Genomic DNA, 20,029 nt, shown 5'->3' with positions numbered 1-20,029 from the left:
TAGATTTTTTATGCTATACATACTTTTTTTAACTGGAAAGAATTAAAGAATACTAATAAGCAAAGCAAAGCAAACCATACATGTGTCAGATATTTATATATATTACGATACTATGATAATATGAGGGTATGAATGCCTTATATATACATTGTCTATTAATAAAACTGATCAGAACAGCCTCCTGAACCATTAATACATTCATGCTTCAAAATCAATGAGATCGTTATTGTTTGATTTAGAAGAAGCGCTTTGCTTAGATGTCGATGGATTTAAGGCAAAAGAATCTAGTTTCTTTCTTTCTGCTTGATCTTCACCATCTTCCATACCTATCAACTCATTGTAATTATAATCTGTATGCAGTAACTCCATTCCATCTTCTGCATGATCAGAAGTGAAATCGTCTAAATCAATAGGTTTCTCTTGGCTTGGAGATGCAGATTGTTGAGTAGCTACTGAATCAACTCTACGCCGTACTTGATTCGCAACTCTCCTTCCGTCAGCAATCAATCCATCAAAGACATTTCTTAGTGCTTTGGACCTGCTTTCTAGGGCGTATACCTGCTGGTCAACATGGATCGAATGTCTTAGAGTGTAAGCGAAGAATTGTTCGTAAGTTTCGTCAGCAAGTACAAGCATTCTAAATGTAGCTAGATCTAGCACACATGGGGTGTTCGGATTTAATGCAGCGTTAGCCTTCAGACTTTTCCACTTCTTTTCGTTTCTCTTCTTTCTCGTTTCCTCATCATCATTTTCATTATCATCCGACAAATCTAATAGATCTATAGAAATTTCCTGCTCAAGAGGCTGTGCATACTCGAAGCAACGTTGTAAAAAGCTGCTGGCCGCATGCAAATATCTTTCAGCCTGTTCAGCCTTGTATTTCTCATCATCGATTACAACACCCTTAGGAAGCTCGATCTCTTCTATGCTAACTATTTTTCCGTCGTTCTTCTTCACTATGCTCTCCGCAATGTCGTTTTCTATAGATCTTTGGGTCAGAAGATCAATACAACGCCCTGATTTCCAAGGTTCTGTTAGAATTAGGAGATCCTCAGACATTTGTAACATTTGCTCTCTTTGGATCTTTCCTTTATTTTCTTCATCGTAAAGCCCGAAGAAGTTATTCATAGACTCCATGATATCATCTGTCTTCATTTTATCCAATCCAGAAATTACATCGTTCAAAGTCAATTCTCCGAGACCTTCTTTATCCCAGCTCCGGAACAATCTTTTCAAGAAATCAGTGCGCTGCTTTCTAAACCTGGGATCTAAATCGCTAGAGCTGGCCTTACACCAGTCACATATCTTGGCTAGGAATTGTACGAAAGATGTAAAATCCATTTTAGAAGAACCTGTTCCCATACTAATTCTGTACGAGTCGATGCTTTGATAGTAGATGTCGTAGATGTTCGAGACTTCGTCGTCTGTGAGATTGATAGCTTTCACAACGTTTCTTAGTTGTGTTCTTTTGGCGAATGACTCTATATCGTGCAGAATTCCCTTTTTATACTTATTCCTCTCAGACTCAACGAGTTCATCTGTGATAACATCAAATTCTTTGAATGCAACAACTAATAGCTCTTGAAACTTGGTGACTTGCCTGTATTTAGGATCACTGGCTTCTGGATGAGCGCTTTCGTCTAGTCTTTGGAAATAACTTTTTAATATTGCAATGAACATACCGTCATCATCAACTTCTAACAAGTCGTCCGAATTTACTTTTAATACCGCCAGAGCCACTTGGAATAGAGTCTTGGGACCGTTAACGAAGAATATATCCATAATTCTAAAAGCGAAGTGAAGAGGCATTGCAGTGAAAAATAGTGACAAGAACCATGGTAACGATACAACAGAAAGCTGAATATCAAACCTAGCAATATGGTTCCACATAACGGGCATCTTAGATTCCACAATTGCTTCAAATACTCTTTGATCAAGAAGTGTTCCGTACATTGTTTTTGAATAATATCCGGGAACGTATAATTCACAGAGATTACATAAACACCAAAATGCTTGTTCTTCAGTCATGAATATTAGCAAACCAGCAACGACAATGTTCATTGCCTGGCAGTAGCCAACATCTGGATTCTTCCAAGAATACGCTACTAACACATTTCTCAATTTGTCTATACCTTCGGGTTCTTGATAAGCAGGATAATCGGGCAATGATCTGTTCAAATCCTTTTCAATTTCCTCAATTGCCTGTGATTTTTCACCCTTGTGGTCATCCAGAAGCTTCTGATATAGGTTTTTGTTCATGAACCTTTCATACATTGATCCAGAACATAGTTCCCATATCTCACCTCTTAATCTGTTGGGAACCCCAACACGAATAAGCTTATAGAATGCAGGGTGCTTGACGAGCCATAGGTTCACCCCATTAGCTTTAAAATACTCAAACCACAGTCTAAGCTTGGCCTTTTCCTTCTGTAATGCTGGGTCTCCTGGATACCTATATATCTGTCCTAATCCCAGTGGTGGGGGTTTCAAATCGTGATTTTTACTTATATTCTTTTCAATCAAATATTCAGAGTATAAGGAATTCAAAAATGCTGGCATATCCTTGGTTTGTGGAATATTAGCCTTCAATTGAACCTTGAGCTTATGCGAGAACTCTTCGGACCTGTATCTTAAGCCGATAAATTGAATAATTATTCTGGCCCCAGAAAGTAATGTTATTTGCAACGAAAAGGCATATGATGCAATATGGGCCCGCTCAACCCTCTTGACTGTAGATATATTCAACACTAGCACGGCGCTTTTATGATCAAAAGAATCACGAAATACAAGAAAGTGAGGAGTTAAAAATAGCCTTCCGGAATAAACGTATGTGTTCTCAATTGACCTTTCGAACTGTGATCTGGTTCCATTACCAGATTTAAAACCTTTATAAGGGCTCAAGACAGAAATCTCAGCACTGGTATCATCCAATATATACTCCGCATTGGGAAGATTGTATTCTAATCTAAACCTCTCATCTCTTGTTAAACCTGGTGATGGGCTTTCAGAGAACTTCTCTTTTACCGAGTTTGCCGTATTTCGAATTGCTTCAAAAAACGACATATCTCTTACACGCTATCTAAAACCAACCTTTCCAGCTTCCTAATGCAATATGTCGTCACTCTTTTAGTCAGTAGGCCCTTATAAGTTGATCCACTTGTTTAACAACCAGTATAGCTTCTTTTGTTACCTTAAAGGCAAGCACAAGCATTAAAAAGCCCATGGTCATGATATCCGGGTAACTTTCGCATACTATTTAAAAGAATGCCGATATAATCCGTTACTGTCGTTGACGTAGACACAGAAACAATCATCAATCAAGCCAACTACAATTATTCGAAATTTGAATGAACAGGTTTTGATGTTAATTATATACTTAGCGTTTTATTCGAATTATTTAACAAGTCGTAAAAGGATTATTATAGTACAAATGTATTACTTATTATGCTTTTATATTCGTTATAAACTTTTAACTCTCACAGATATATGCGACATCGCGCTCTGTGAATTTTTTTAGGTATCTATATTACTGTGAATTATCTGGGTAGAACTCTTCTACATCGTATGTTTCCACGGGGTTGTTCGTATCCTGGTCTTCTGACCGAGTTTTAATTGATTTGCTGTTTTCGGTCACGGAATTACTATTGACCGTACTAGGGTTTGTAGGGACCGATGATCTCGTTGTATTCTTGGATGAAAGCTTTGCCAAAGTTGGGAGTGACGCAGTACTCTTTTGTATTTTCTGAAGATCAGGCTTGAGCAAGTTTGAAATTTGCTTTAGGGGCTCGTACCTGTTTTCGTTTTTGTGAGGTACGAATTTGTTACCTATGATGGTACCTGCATGTTGCAATACGATCTTTATTATATCCTTTTTGAAAGATACTATGAAGTCTTCAGAAGACCAAATCTTGTTTTTATATTGGATTGTAGGCACCTTGACTATCAAATTGTCAACGTTAGTTATGACACTTTTAGAACCTTTGTAACTAACCGACATGACCAATGGATTTACAGTGATCTTTCCAACATTGAAATACTTGCTGGAACGTTTTACCATTTCATCCATTTCTTTGTCAGGATCATAAACATGTTTGGTGTAGTTATTTTCGCCGTTTCTCTCCAAGACTTTAGTAAAACCTTGGACATCCCAGTCGGAGAGTATCATGCGTCTGGTCACCGGAGTCATGACAGTGCTACTAGTAGAGATACTAGTCAAAGATGGCCGGCGTGACAGCTCTCGAGACTCGGTATCCGACATTTCAAAAGATTGTTTTAGCACAACATTTTTCCCACCACGTTGCTCTTTGACTTTGGGGAACAAATACGACATTAACTTTTCCGAGGTCCTAAAGTCCATCTTGAAGATGATTGGCTGTGATGTGAAATCCAGATCCAATAAATTAGATATACCACCAACTGGCATCCCCATATTCCAAGTGATCTCAAGGAACGGTTTGCTGGGATCAAACTTCGAATGTTTCTCGAATGGCCCCAGTAATTCCTTGTAAACAGTTTTTGGTTGGATATTGTAGCATTGTAACGTCGATATACTAATTTTGTTGCTTGTAGAGCCATAATAAGTCTCGGTTCTTACAAAATGCGAAGCACCAAGCCCAAAAACGACAAAACTTTCTTTATTTTCATCGAATAGCTCCCACATCAGTTCGTCTGCACTGATCCACCATGAAAGTCTATTATTCTTTTGTGATTTGTTTTGGAAATGCAACCTATCGTAATTTCTCTTGATCGCTGACATTAATAGATTTAGCTGTAGCTTGGCAGTTTGAAACTCCACCAAGATATCTTGGGAACACTTGCTATAGGTAATAGGATCATTAAAACGTGTGAAGGAGTCTAGATATTTTAATGCTCGAATCTTTTTTTGAAGATTTTCAACTACTGTAGTATCAAGCTTCCCTAAATTCAGTTTAATTTCATCAGCAAGGAATACTTGCGCAAGTTTGTCAACCTTTTTATTCTTATCTGAGACAAATGAAAGCATATCTTCAACGATGTTGAAAATGGCAGAATATTGCTCAGATGTAGATGTTAAATACAACCTTGGGAAGCCAACATGAAATCGAGATTCTCTACCACTCATTGTACTGGTCTGTTTATCAAAGAACAACGAATTAGGTCTGATGAAAGTTATGAACATATCATTTCTGTTCAAAAATAGATGACTACCCAAAAAGTCTGTAGAGTAACATACTTCTAATGGAAGCCATGGTGGCCACGAATGCTTTGAGTCTTCAACTCCATACGTGTTTGAGTGGGCCATCATTTGAGGCCATTCACGTGTTTCAAGTCGATCCAAAATAAAGAATTGAGAATCTGCAATATTGAAGCAATATCTAGTCTCCATCAAAGTATTTACACCAAGGTGTTCTGCCTTCATTTCCAAAGTAGTATGTACGTCAATTATTGATATTTCAACATCTCTTGAAACAACAACTATTGCCTTTTCCGGTTCCACATCAGAAGTAATCTGCAATTGAGGAGATAATAACCTTATAGAGTAGTTATCGAATGCTTCAAAGCCATCAGAAACTTCGCGAATAAAGTCCTCAAACATTTCCAATAATTCCTTGTTAGACAACGATGAGCTGCAAGAATCTTGGCTTAGCTGAGGTTCTGCAATAAATGATTTTCTGAACCTATTCTTCAAAAGCTCATCAAAGATCATCATAGCCTTATGAGTTATGAAAAATTGATATTGCGTTCTAATTGCAATACTCGTAATATAATCTAAAAGATGATCCCTGATGCTCTTGTCGATCTTAATAAGGACATTATGAAAAATAAATCTGTTATCGAAAGATGATTCATTGTTTATATCACCGAAATGCTTCAATTTTATGAACGAGTCTATCGTATTCATTCTCAGTAAATCTGATTTATCCTTATTTGAAAAGGTTAAACCCAGATCAGAGTCCGCAATACTACTCTCACAATCTGTATTTGGATCTTGCATTTGGGCATTTTCTGATATTTCTAAATCCTTCAACATTTCATGAATTAAGTGTAAACTGTGCTTCAAGAAATGTAATGAAGATTGGAGTTCGTCCTTTTTCTTAGATAGTTCATTGTTTAATGAGTTTAAGCTGGCTCTATCCCCGATTAATGCATCTAATTGAGCCTGCAAATTAGATATTTGTTGTCGAAGCTGAATTTCCCTTCCTTGTACGAGATGCTTCTGTGTTATTTCAGGGTGAATTTGTCCAAGATAGCATGAATGCATGTCTTCGTCTCCAAAAGGAAACTTAAGCTTTAATCCTTGTTCTGCAAGATTCCGGAAATATGTAATTCTTGGAGAATAGATGAATGGTATAGCAGAAAACTTTATCGGAGTCTGAGAAATTAGCTGAACTTGGTGTAAATCGATATAGTCTTCCTTATCAAACCACGAAGAGTTTGTGAACCCATACCCTTCATCTTTTTTGGTTCCTAGCACATCATCAGAATCTGCAGATAAACCTAGAGTCTTCGCCAACAACTCTTCCACAGCTTCCTGGTCAAACACAGCAAATAAAACCCTAATATCTGCTTCAACGAAATCAAGTTCTGCAAGGCTCATACAAAATCTCCAAACTGGCCTAGATATTTGAAGAATATCATTCTGAGCCACTGCTTTGATTCTTTTTTGATGCAAATCAAGTTTCAAAGATTCGATATTAGCCTTTATACCGGTGAATGCAATGTTATTATTCTGCTTCAGGTTCATTTGTGAATCTGCATGTCTGTGAACATGTGTGATTTCTATAGGGGCCAATGAAAGCTGATATTTAACGGTGAACAACGATTTACCAAATTTCTTTCCATTCTGTAATAAGTCTGGGAAAAGCGAGCCTTGTCGAATAGGGCCAGAAGTATAGGTACTAAATAGCCTCCACCAGGCTAAAAAATGGGACAAAGACTCAGGTGCCAAATGTACAGTATTTTTAGCTACCGAGGATTTGTCAGAGTAAACACCAAATGACATATGAATAAAATCAGTTCTAAAACCCTTGTAAGAGTCATGTTTTGTAATATCAACAATTTGATCAGGGTGTACCAGCTCGACTTGATAATGAGGCTTGAGATATTTTGACCTCGGCTCGTATCCGACCATTTTACTATCTCCCGATTCGAAAAGTAAACCCATTTTCCATTCCACTTTTCCAAATAGTTTCATAATTACCTTATCAAACTTGGTACTTGAGAAGAAATCTCTGATCCCCATTTGGAATTCATTAGATTTAATTTGAAGGAAACTATCAGGCTCATCAGAACCATTTACCAATAGTCTTGCATTTCCTTTCCAAGCAAAAGTTAAACCCGCTCCTACATCTGCAATAGAATATGGGTCACTTGAACCTTTAATATTTAAATGAACTGAACTGTTCGCGATCCACTCGAAAGCCAAAACTCCATGTACCAATAGCCTAAATTTATCCCAAAAACCAAGTTTAGGAGATGGATCTAGCGGAGGCTTAGTAAGGAAATCAAACCATAACATCACGCTCTGATACCCAGGCTGAAGAGATTTACCCCATGTTATTACTGTAGGTGAATCAGAGTCTATCCGGAATTTGATATCCATAAAAGTTTTAATGGGAGTTAAGGTTCGAATAACATGTGAGCCAAATATGGTGTCGTGTTTCTCACTTCCTTCTGGCAATATATTATTAAAAGGCACATAAATTTTTCTCCAAGACTTCGATGACGCCATTGCCTCTGTAAATACAATATCTCCAGAAACATGAGTATTTGGAAAGAAAAGAGCTGGTAGTGGATAATCTCTTAAAAGAATTTGGAAACTTCCAGTCTTGAGGTCAATTCCCATTGGAATATTAATAGTATATTCCGTATTGAAAGGAACCCCCTTGCCATGTTTGTGAAGAAAAGTACCATATTCACCCAGTGGGAAAGAAGGTTGGCTCAACTTTAAGTCTACATCTTCAATGGATAATTTGAACGTATTGACATCATTGTCCACTGAAAATGTTGAAAATTCATAGCCTAATATAGAGCTTTTGATTGCAAATGCTTTTGCGCCATGGAATTTTCTCTTCGCGACCCGATAACGTACAATCCAAGATGTAGAAAAGTGTTCATATAATCTTCTATATTGATCTTCCCGAAGTTCAGAAGAATTATTAACCCTTTCAGAATTGAGGAAAATAGTCATCTTCTCTAACCTTTCTCTTTGTTCCAAAACCCCAACCTTATATATTAGCCCTAATTCCTGTTCAAACAAATCTTCATTAGCCATAATAGATAGTGTCTTAGTCTGTATTTTAATATTTGGGAGATGAACAGGAGGGTCAGCTTTAGGATAAAGGATATTAAAGGTTTCCGGGGTTTTGAATGCAGCTCTTAGTAGCTTGTAAACCTTGATAGTTGTAGACAATCGGTCAACGATGGTATAAAACCTGAAATGGTACTCCATTTTTAAAGTCATATAATCACTAACTATGTCTAAGCCAGTGGTAGATGAAAAAGAAGCCCGAATTGAAGCCATTTTTAACAATGGAACATGAACAGTATGATCATTAGTATAAACAGATTCCACAAGTAGATTTACATCTGCTATTGAAAATTCAGAGCTAGTAGTAGTGTAAGCGGTGTCGTTTAAAACCATTAACAAAGTCATATTTTGTGGAAGATTGAAAACTGCTAAAATTTTGCTAATGTTTAAATCCATCGGTTTCGTATGTTTTAAAGCTTTACGTTCCTGCCTTAATTTAGGTTTTATTCTTTTAATGATGGAATGTTTGAAGTAGAACCAAAACCAGATTGAGTTGACATCGAATTCATATTTTAACTGAGGAATATCAATCTTTATTAGACTATCAGATATATCCAAGGTTAAATTATCGAATAATAGCATTTCGCTAGAATCTTTGTTGTTTGATATCTCAGATTGTTTGGTTACGTTTAAAGCATGGAATTCTATATGTTTCAGGACATTCGAGTATTCCAGTTTTGTATTTTTGCAATGCAAACCTATTGAATATTTGCCATCTCTTAGAACTTTCTCATTATCATGCAAATTACGAAGATGCGCTGGGAAATAATCAATCGCCGATACTGTAATCGATATTTCCTTGATGTGTAAATCTAGTTCATAGGCAAAAAAATGTAATTGCTTAGCGACATAATGTTTCTCAACCTTCTTTTCCTCTTTGGTTGTCATAATAGCAATTATTGAAAGAAGGCCATCAAGTAGTCGCAATTCATCAACATTTATGCTCACTGTGTGCAAAACACCAAATATCTTATTTGGAGAAACTCCATACCGGTCACAGGTAAGAACCCATTTGTCGAATCCCATCAGACGACGCATGGATGAACTACTTTGAGCGTCAAGCATATATTTTACTGAAACACTTTCCAATTTCAACGTATTAACAGGAAGTTTACGCATATCAGCAGAAAAAGAATCATTTACTCCAGCAAAAAGGGAGGTTAAATTCAATTCTGAATTCACATTATCTGCAACTAGTTCGTAATATGTATCAGAGTTTTGTTTCAATGTTACTTTGCTGTTAGAGATAAGTAGCTTTACAATAATAGGCGGAAATTTAAAACTACCTAACCGATCCATCAAGCTTCTTGAAGATGAAGGTGAAGATGAAGATGAAGATGAAGATGGATAATGCTCCTTAATTTCTTTAATTCTGTCTATCATTATTGAAAGCTTGGGATCAATTATGTTGATAGTACAAAGACCACTGAATGATTGATAATCAAGCTCCTCTTTCAAAAAAGTCATAATGTCGCAATTCAAAAGAATATTCATAGCGGGTATCTTGATGTCCTGATCCGGGGAAAATGTATAAACCAAAGAGTTTAGTGCAATAGTGATGTTGTGATTTTCAATGCTATGCGTAAATAAATTGTACTCTTTTGATGGATTTAAATTCAATGATGCACTAGAAACAAAACATGATCGCTTATTCGGTAGAGTGATATTAACGTTCTCAAGATGTACTGTAAATGTTTCTAGTTTTTTAAGCGCTTTTTCATATAGTGTACTATTAATTGGTACTGAGTTAGAATAATTATTCTTACTCTTATTCTTATTATCATCAGAAGTCCTATATTCCAGTCCTCCGATATTCAAGCCACAAGACCATTTATCAAAATAAACCTTGTCACTACTTTTGTAAACCAAAGAAGACTGAGACGATACTTTAACTTGTGACAGATTAACATTATCGCCCAGCTTTACACCATAGAATAATATAACAGCACGCAATTGAGTAGCATTGACATCATATTCAAATTTTAATAGAGCCAACTCCGAGCTTATAACAGTATCCCCAGAACGTAGGGAGAAATTAACCAAGCGAAGATCCAATGGCAATATCTTAGAGAGAAACTTCAAACGACCTACACTCAAAGGTATCTCAAGATTTAATGAATGCTCCTCCGGTAATTCCTTCGGAATCTTCCCCGCAATTTTACATTCCACATCCACATCTCTAATTTCAAACTTCCTAAATAGAGAGAGAATCAGCACTTCTCGTATTTTGATACTGTAGCCGTTATAGATTAAATGTATCCAAAAGATACTCTTTCCAAAATAGAATCCAAATTGCGCTTTCGATAAAATACTTCTAACGTTCAAACATATTAAGATCAACTTAAAGAACGCTTGTTGCATTACAAATATTAGTGCAATGAGAAGCAGAATTGATTTCAAGCCATATGATAATAGCGAAAAAATACCATAACTCATATTTAACTTTCATCCGAAGGTCGTTGTAGTACTTCTTGTACTGCTAATTTAGACTTACCAATTAGTAAATTGGTTGTTGGCACTGGTGATGGGCATCACATCATTCGATATGCCGCTTTTGAGCCTTTTTTTTTACCTTAAAAAATTAATATCACGTGATAAATTAAAGCTTAAATGCCAGGCATAAGTGAGAAGGTTAGTACTTCCCTGGATGATATTAAAGCCTATGTACACAGGGAGCAGCATACATATTTACACATTCCAATGTGTGATTATTTACATTAAGTCACATATTTCAGGATATTGGAATCTGTTGTTTTATAGCATCTTTCAAGACCTCCTCCATTAAAGTTTGCATTGTTTCGAATTCAAAATGCGGGTTTGCACATGTTATTATCATTCTTAGTACGCTTAAGTAGTGCATTTTAAAAAGCTTATCAAAACTTCCGAGATCGATTCCATTCAACCATGCATGTGCTAGAGGATAGAAGAACTTAGTTGCGTATTTTCTGAATTTATTGATATTTTGCGTAGAGTTTAATCTACTCTTTTCGATATCCAACCGCTTAGATCTCCACACAGTACCCAAATTTTTGATATCGGATACATCTTGAATCTTTCCTTGCTCATTTAGTTTCTCCGACCTAGATTCCGTATCCCAAGGCAACCTTTTAGTCGGGAAATCATATACGGGTTTGAGAACGAAGTCATCATTAAACCCACGAAGTTCTCGTGCTGCAAGTGACGCAGCTGTTAATATGACCATTCTCTGCTGTAAAGATAGTTCTGCACTGAAAAGTATCTCATATAGAACTGTGATTTTATCAGGGCAAACTACTATTATACTGACTAAAGCATTGGTTTTCCATTCTTCAAAAGCAGGTTCATCAAATTTATTTGCTAATGTTGTAATACTTTTGAGAAGTTGTGTGGAATAAAATGCAACTTCTGTAGGAAAATCCTTCTTTTGTCGAACTAGCTTCACTGTATTTTTCAATAGTTTCAATTCGGAAGTATCATCCTTTTCTGCTTTATCAAATTCAATAACGAGATCTTTCAAGAAGAGTATATCCCTAAAATATTGATCATCATCTTCATCATCTTCATCATCTTCGTCATCACTATCCTGCAAGGATATCGTTTTTACTTGCTTGATTAGATCCCGCTGAGCAGTTGAGTTCACTTTTTCAGTAGGAATATTGTCTATAGATATAGGTAGCGTGACATTCGCTTGTTTCTCCAACTTGATGTTCGGTACATCTATGGTAAAGTCACTATCATACTCTAATTTATTATTGGTTAAAAGTTTAGCAACGAACATCGTCCTTTCTCTTACAAGGCGCTCCTCAGAATGTAGTCTCTTGGTAACAAAACTCAACGATAGCGGGTCTCTATATAGTTCATCCCTTGAATCCTCAGACAAATGATTCAGCAACAAAACTAACATCTCTGCCACCATATCGTCCGAATAACTATCAATTTGCTCAAAATATGGCAAAATTTCTTTGAATAATTGGACACGTTGAGTATCAGAGAGTGCTCCCAGATAAGCGATCTTGAAGTATACGTTCGACCAGTTGAAACATTGTGAATAAACTGGTAGTGTAAATGGAATCTGAGAGAGGAGTGTGAATGCCACTGAACATGATCTGGCGTCTATTATTTTATTGAAATAAGGAACTAAGTGATGGATGAATAGTCGTCTTTGATGGATAGAACTTCCCTTCGAGAACATCTCAAGAAATGCATTCCATAAAGCATGGCTATGAAGAATAACACTTTCGATAAAAATGTCAATACCTAAAGGTACATTTAGTTGCAAACAAGTGAGGAATAGCTCAAGATGTAGTCTTTCGTACTGATGGGTATGTAAGAATAGATACTCCCATTGCGTCTGCATGTACCCCAAATAATCAACAATAGAGATACGGGAGCTGAGAGCATTGAAAATTTTACTACCGAATAGTCCTGATTTGAGAAATGGGGCTTCTGATCTGGAGACAACAGAAACGTAATTGAACAAACTGCCTTTTTCTAGTTTCAATACGTCTATTACAACATCTTGGTAAATAGCTGATTCAGCTTTCTCACCCAACTCTTTAGCATATTCTGACATCTGTGTTATGAAATTGTAGTTATAGCTACATAGGCGTAGCAATTGTGATTTTGACTCCCTGTTTAGCGAGGGATAGATTGGTATGACGTTTTTGATTATCGGTAGTACCTCATCGCTCGAACAAACCTTATTCACCAATAACTGTCCTAATACATCTGAAATAGTAGCTTGATCACACTTATAATCTAACACACTACTCACACACTGTTTCATAATCTTTAAACTAGTGTGGTATGGTGATTACCTCAAAATGTGATTATTACTCTTTTCTTCCGTAGCTGTTCTTGATATTTTGGTAAAACACAAATTGTGTAATAAAAAGGTTTTGTTTACATATTACACAGATTTGAACTAACCTTTGAACAAAAGCTACAATAGTTAGAGAGAACAAGGATAAGAAGTAGTAGTACTGCTGATTATACTTTCAAGGGGACGAAACGGTTTTAAATATCTACTCTGTCTGTGATGAAGAGGGTATTAATTGATATGAAGCCGAATAACACTGTGAAACGGCCGCTGTTAAGCACGTCAACAAAGAATTCAACTGTCTCTGAGGTTCATTTAGAGAGTTCTAGACTGTATAATGGTGCGAACAATACTGAATCTTCCAACGCAATTGACTGGAAAAGGTTATATGATCTTGTGGATAATAAAAGTCAAGATTTTGAGAACTACATTCATGTTAATGATAGCTTTATACAATTATACCGCCAGTTAATATGGCGTCATCAATCGAAGAAACTGAAGGAACTTCCGAAAAAACATATGAGCTGGATTATACGTTTGATGGATATTGGTAAATTGACGCAGGCGAGTAACCAAATTTTGACCTTGTATAATGAAACCAACTTGATACAGGCAGATAATTTGCACGATATTTTATTAAGCGATTTTGGACCAAGTAATGAACACTACTTAGCAACTCTCAAAATTCTCACAATGCAACTTATACTAAAGACACATACGACAGAAAGATATGCGGAATCTTTACTTGAACTCTTTGCGCACGACTCTCATTATTTACTCCGAGATTCTCACATCAAGACGAATGCCATAGTTAAGTTAATATTGAATTTCTTCACTCTCTTACCACAATACAAGCCGTTATTCGCTCTCAAATTCATTCAATATATGAGCGAGTTTGAACTCGACTTTGAAGCCTACATAAAGAATATGGACTTTGAGACCTTCCAGAAACAGATTCCAAAGTTGCTTCGGAAAGAAAATTCAAGTAACTGTGTGATTTACTTAAACAAATACTACAATGACTACCTAACGAAAGCTACCAAAAGCAGGAGAAGAAATATGGAAAGTTTAAATTTGAGAGAATACTTAACTGGTCAATCTGTGGATAAGCGCTTATTCGATGACATTACGAAGGAGTTACGATCCTCCAAACTTCAGAAAGGTAACATAGACACTATACTTCGACCCCTACTATATCACCCAGCATTAAGCAAAGAAACAACACGAACTTGCGATAATATCATACTATTTATGAATAAATCCATAAGAGAACTACACGAAGATGTGTTACTCTATACCTTAACATATCTATTCAAGATTTTCCTTCTTTCAAATGACCTTAAGAGGTGCGATAATGTTTCTGCTGTCATGTATAACTGCTTTGTGATTAAGAAAAAACTTTTCTTCTTGGAGCGGGCATCAGTATCAAACTACAAACTGTATCTAAAGACCAACGATATCGTATCCTACTCCAAGAAATTTGAAAGATTGATTGGTTGCTGTTCGGATAAGAGCACCCAAAAATCGATTTTCGCCTATTGTTGCAATATTTTTATGACCTTCCAACAAGATGATTTAAATAGTATATGGACGCTTACAAGGAAGTATATGTTTAACTGTTTTAGAAGGTTGAAATTGGAGAAATTTGAAATATTCAGGTTTTCTTCAGAGCCCATTTTATGCTTTCTCTACTCAGGCTCAAATATTTCTAATGAATTTAAATGGTCCCCACTTTGCCGATCATTAAATGCTATCCTTACGAATAATTACGAGGAAAACATTGAACTTGACTTCAAAGTTAACGCCTTGGATTCATTGGCAAAATACGAGGTTTTAATCAAATCGATTTATTGCTTGAATTACGAGATGAAGAAAAACAGCTGTTTGTACTTACGGAAAATATTTGAGATTGTATTGGAGAAATGGATCAATCCAAAGAATAGCTTTAATAAAGACGAAGAACTTTCGGATTTAGAGATCACATTTTTCGATACCTTAATACCTTATCTTCACCAGAATAAGATCTTTAAACTAAGCACTAAACTGTGTCTTAGCTTGTTATCTTTACCAAGATACAATGGGATATCCGGCCGTGTCAAGTTCTGGTTATTAGAATCTTATATTGGATTACAGCTCAACTCATCAGTAATTGCAACAATTAAACAATATTTCGATCCTTTGGAGGAAATGATAACTTCATTGAAGGATATGAGCATTCACGATATTTATGTACCACTGTGTGCTGTGCTTTCCATACTATCATGGAAAAAGGATTCCAAACTATTCAATAATCTAATAAACGATGTGTTAAAGACATCGAAACCACAGTTATTCGATATCCAGAATAAATCCAAGATGAACATCTCAGATTATCTGAAAGTGTTAATGTTGAACATTAAACTAACTCATTGTGCATCTCAAATTCAATTTTATGAAAAGAATGTTTACGCTTCTTTAAAGGAATTGAAACGCTCGTTGAAAATTTGCAGACTATTAATCGGAAAAGAGACTGTTTTGTCTGCAAATTATAGATTTGAAGTGATAGCGTTGATTGATGACATATTTAGAAGAATCATAAACGTATACGTCCATACAGGGGTTTTCAAAGATTGTGCATTCTTTACCAATGAATACCAAAGGGTTATATTGGCATTAGATAATCCAACGACCACTTTTAACTTGTTCGCGTGTCTATATTCCTATTACCAATTAATTGATGAATTCGAATCTGCACAGACATGCTTGAAAAAGTTGAACACAGTATTTGATCAAATTGATGGAAGCATTAATATAGATGCTTTAGGTCAGTTTTTGTATTTGAACAAAGAGTATGAGAAACTTGTAAACTCTATGGAATTATTTTTCGAGGAGGATGCTAGCAAATCTGAAATTACCGATTATTGGCTATTGAAAACCGGCCAAACATACACGATCAATAATCACCGCAGAGATTTCGATTCGCTAGTATGTATGAATAATGCAAAGGACCTTTACAACAAAGTAAAGAAACAATTGAATGCTGATTCATTTTTTAAAAGTATGCACGAATCTGTCATGACTATACCATCGTGTAACCAACAAAATACCTTATCAGAAGACGTAACATCAGATCCGAAAAGTCTGAAAGCGCCCCACTTCCTGAAAGGTTTAAATGATTCTCCGCGTCCTTCATCTTTAACGCCCAGGGGGAAATCCTCAACAAACAAGTCCTTTAACCGTGGAAATGTTGTGAATAATTTACAGATGATGATACGATTCATTCAAAATGCAGACACAACTTCATTAAAAAGTTACGAGGTGCGGGAATTGGCGAACTTATACTCTTTAACTTTGTCAATTTTCTTTAATATAAGCACGAAAACAAAGTTAGAAGATTACTTTATTAGAAATTTAGAGCTAAAAGACCGCCCAAGATCATTATCTCTCTTCTATGAGAAATCTTTTTCTGACATGGGTACAGAGATATATGAAACTTTTATTCCTGATACTATAAAATCGGATTACCATGAAATACCACAATCGAAGAATATACATTCTGAGTTTGGAAAAAAATGGTCACATCTTTCTTTTAGTGTGGTTGAGTTAGATGTATGCGAACTCACTGGGGATCTTCTAATAACCAGGTTTGACACAATTCGTAACAAACACCTTCATTTAAGGTTACCATTGAACAGACACAATTCAAGGGACCTCGGAGAAGACGTATTAGATTTTAATAGCGCATTAAAGGAAATTGACGATATTATCACATCGAATAATATGACAACATCTGCGGACATTACATCAGCTATTACTACAAAAGAACAAAGGAAAGGCTGGTGGGACGAGAGATATTCCTTGGATACTAGACTTGGCGCTATTTTATCTAAAATTGAGGATTCTTGGTTTTGTGGTTTTAAAGGAATATTCAATCCACAGGCGATTGATGATGAGCAGTTTAATGTATTCAAAAAAGGTTTTGAATCTATTTTATACTCACAGCTTCCATCTCGCAAACTGCAAAGGCAATCCGCGTCTTTCATTCAAATTGATGATATGTTGATTGAGTTGTTTGTTTTACTGGATGTCATAAATCAGCCAACGGAGAAGGCTGTTAGTATGATGGAGGATTTGATATATTTTATATTTGATGCTCTTTTATTCCATGGGGAGGAAAATGCGTATGATGAGATTGATGTGAATTTAATACATATCAAATTCGAAGAGTTATTAGAAGAGTATAATGCGTCTATCATAGCAAAGGGGAGACAACAAACTGTAAATCACACCTTTTTGATATTGGGTAACAAATGTCATTCCATACCATGGGAATCATTGAACTTTATGAAAGACCTTTCTGTAAGCAGAGTCCCTTCTCTAGAAGTTCTTGATCAATTGTTAACGAAAAATTCTGAATTAGAGCCGGAGATCGATATATCAAGAAACCTAGCTTTCGTATTGAATCCAGGAAATGACTTGAATAGATCGGAGATGACATTCGGCTCAGATTTCAAAGCTTTATCTGAAAAGACAACTGAATCGAAGGCCTATATCGGAAAGGCACCGTCATCGGACGAGTTCTACAATGCAGTGGCTAAATCAAATCTTTTTGTGTATATTGGGCATAGTGGAGGCGAGCAATATGTGAAGTTAAAGAATTTGAGGAAGTGTCAACGCTTAGCACCCAGTCTTCTATTTGGTTGCTCTTCGGCTCATTTGAGATATTGCGGTTCATTTGAAAGCAGTGGGACTGTATACTCTTATCTTCTTGGAGGATCGCCCATGGTTGTGGGAAATCTTTGGGATGTCACCGACAAGGATACCGATAAGCTAACAATGGGCATTTTTGAGAAAACTGGCCTTGTCCAAACCGAGAAGAGCATCAAAGGCCACTCTAGTTTAAACGTAAGCGAAGCAATAGCCCAATCAAGGTCCCAGTGTAACATGAAGTATTTGAATGGAGCGGCGATGGTAGTGTATGGACTACCAATGAAGTTCACGAGATCTAAATAAAATTAATGTTTCTAATTTTTGCTTAACCTTTTCATCTAGAGAAGTTCAACAAACTATATACCAATTTAATTAGACGTTCATCCTTGAGGAATTTTAGAACCACACCAATATCGTGGTTCCTCAATCTATCATTTATCAACCTTCCAATAGAATCATTATCAAGTAGCTTAAGATTTAAAATAATCACTGTTGGCACTGATGGCAAGTGCTTGAGTTTTACTAGTTCGATATCGTTATTGCTCTTTTCGTCATAAGTTAAAATGACGTCCCAGTCTTCTACTGTCACTGGAACATTTTCCTTATCTGTTCTTTCACAAAGACTTTCTAATAGCGTTGTGATACATTCTGAAAGATCTTGCTTGTGTTTCTCTGTGAATAACCTTTTGTCCATTAATATCTCGTTCATATTCAATGTGTAAGTGTTTGAAGAGTGCACTGAATTTGGTACTAATTGGCCCAATGATGCCCGTTTACCTTGAAGAAAACGTAGACTATTACAGATATATGAATTATTTCCACTCTTCGATATTTCTAATTGTGGGCGTAGAGCTACTAATTTCCCTTCATTTGTACCATTCTTTATAGGTTCCAATTTGATTTGAATTAATAGCTCTCTAGGTAGTTTAATTCTTTTTGACATATCAGTTCTCATCGGAGATGCGAGTATATTGGCAAAAAGATTCTTGGACACCCCCCATGAATCATTCCCCAGAACTTTTGATACTTCATCCGGATCGTTAAACTCAAAAAGCCTCTTTTTACCTGCCCACTGGTGGAAATTGGTCAATAACGGACTTTGTACTTTCGGTGCTTCAAGCTTCTTCTTGGTGAATTTCCTCCCACGGGAAACAAGAAATTGCTTCCAATCCTTAGTCATACCCTCATATATTCAAGTGTCCAGCCTTGCTAAACCTGTACACGTCCACAAAACCCTTTTCTTCTCTTCTTCTTTCCTTGAAAGTGTCAAGAGCTCATCGCATTAACACAGCTTCATCACTTTTTAGACATTTTAGGAATTGAAGACTAATATTAACAGTTATATAGAAATAGAACAAAAAAGCACTACCGATAACTGCTAGAGCTCAATTGGAGTGTCTCGAAATGATTCTATGTAATGCTAGATTGATATATGAGAGTTTTGCGAAGCGGTGTTACAGTACAAGTAAGATATCTATCAATGAAGTAACAAAGCAAAAGTTCAGAGAGACCATGGGCAGAATTTGCAACCAAGCCATGATCCTTACAACAGCTGTTCCGATCCATTGTAGTCACGATAAGTTTAGAGGTGTTACTTTATCTAGTGTGACATCCCTATCCCTGAAACCAGTGCCATTAGTTCAGTTTAATCTTCAACTTCCGTCATTTACGTCCGATTTCCTTCATGACTTCAACCATTTTGCTTTACATTTGATGAAACCTAATGCGCAATCAATTGAACTGGCCCGCAATTTCAGTAAAGGAGCCATGAGACATGCTGATAATGACGAGATAATTCCTACACAACCATTTATCGGATTGAGCGAGGGGTTGGAGTATGATACTTACGAAATAGAAGGCACTAATCTGAGAATACCATTGCTGAAGAATGCGGAGAGAGTGATAGTTTGCCAGGGATTGAAGCATTTCAACGTAGGTGATCATGAAATATGGGTCGGTAAGGTAGAAGACATTGTTAACCGCTCTTTAGAAGATGGGATCGAAGGAGATGATCCCGTTAGCGGTGGGCTACTATACTGCAACAGAGACTTTTATTCTGTGGGAAATCCTATCAAGAGAAATAAAGAATAATTGCGCATACTTTACCAATAATGTCTGATGAAAAGCCCTTCCAACTGCTATGTATATATAATAAACTCAAAGGGTTTAAATAACATAAAACATTCTTCATTCTTTTAGTATATAATAAAATAACTAACTTTATATCTATAACATAACAAAATAATACTTGG

The 20,029-nt window shown here is 36.2% G+C and overlaps 6 protein-coding genes across 6 annotated transcripts; 2 read left to right on the top strand and 4 right to left on the bottom strand.

Annotated features, from left to right (window-relative positions):
• Positions 1–198: 198 nt before the first annotated feature.
• Positions 199–3,063, bottom strand: MDR1 (GTPase-activating protein MDR1; the record flags this gene model as incomplete). The annotated part of the gene is made up of 1 exon (XM_022820437.1): positions 199–3,063. One exon carries the CDS (start codon positions 3,061–3,063, stop codon positions 199–201), a length of 2,865 nt encoding a protein of 954 aa, XP_022676901.1.
• Positions 3,064–3,526: 463 nt separating this feature from the next.
• Positions 3,527–10,726, bottom strand: HOB2 (Hob2p; the record flags this gene model as incomplete). The annotated part of the gene is made up of 1 exon (XM_022820436.1): positions 3,527–10,726. The coding sequence occupies one exon, from the start codon at positions 10,724–10,726 to the stop codon at positions 3,527–3,529; it is 7,200 nt and encodes a 2,399-aa protein (XP_022676900.1).
• Positions 10,727–11,021: 295 nt separating this feature from the next.
• On the bottom strand, positions 11,022–13,055 carry TEL2 (Tel2p; the record flags this gene model as incomplete). The annotated part of the gene is made up of 1 exon (XM_022820435.1): positions 11,022–13,055. One exon carries the CDS (start codon positions 13,053–13,055, stop codon positions 11,022–11,024), a length of 2,034 nt encoding a protein of 677 aa, XP_022676899.1.
• A 252-nt stretch (positions 13,056–13,307) lies between these two features.
• Positions 13,308–18,080, top strand: ESP1 (separase; the record flags this gene model as incomplete). The annotated part of the gene is made up of 1 exon (XM_022820434.1): positions 13,308–18,080. The coding sequence occupies one exon, from the start codon at positions 13,308–13,310 to the stop codon at positions 18,078–18,080; it is 4,773 nt and encodes a 1,590-aa protein (XP_022676898.1).
• A 31-nt stretch (positions 18,081–18,111) lies between these two features.
• RRG8 (Rrg8p) lies at positions 18,112–18,957 on the bottom strand (the record flags this gene model as incomplete). Its single annotated transcript, XM_022820433.1, has 1 exon — positions 18,112–18,957. One exon carries the CDS (start codon positions 18,955–18,957, stop codon positions 18,112–18,114), a length of 846 nt encoding a protein of 281 aa, XP_022676897.1.
• Positions 18,958–19,181: 224 nt separating this feature from the next.
• KLMA_50437 (flavin reductase like domain-containing protein) lies at positions 19,182–19,868 on the top strand (the record flags this gene model as incomplete). Its single annotated transcript, XM_022820432.1, has 1 exon — positions 19,182–19,868. The coding sequence occupies one exon, from the start codon at positions 19,182–19,184 to the stop codon at positions 19,866–19,868; it is 687 nt and encodes a 228-aa protein (XP_022676896.1).
• Positions 19,869–20,029: the final 161 nt, after the last annotated feature.

This window comes from Kluyveromyces marxianus, chromosome 5, assembly GCF_001417885.1.
Source record: "Kluyveromyces marxianus DMKU3-1042 DNA, complete genome, chromosome 5".
Taxonomy (NCBI): domain Eukaryota; kingdom Fungi; phylum Ascomycota; class Saccharomycetes; order Saccharomycetales; family Saccharomycetaceae; genus Kluyveromyces; species Kluyveromyces marxianus.
Note: the sequence above shows the minus strand (reverse complement) of the source record. Positions and strands in the feature narration are given on the sequence as shown.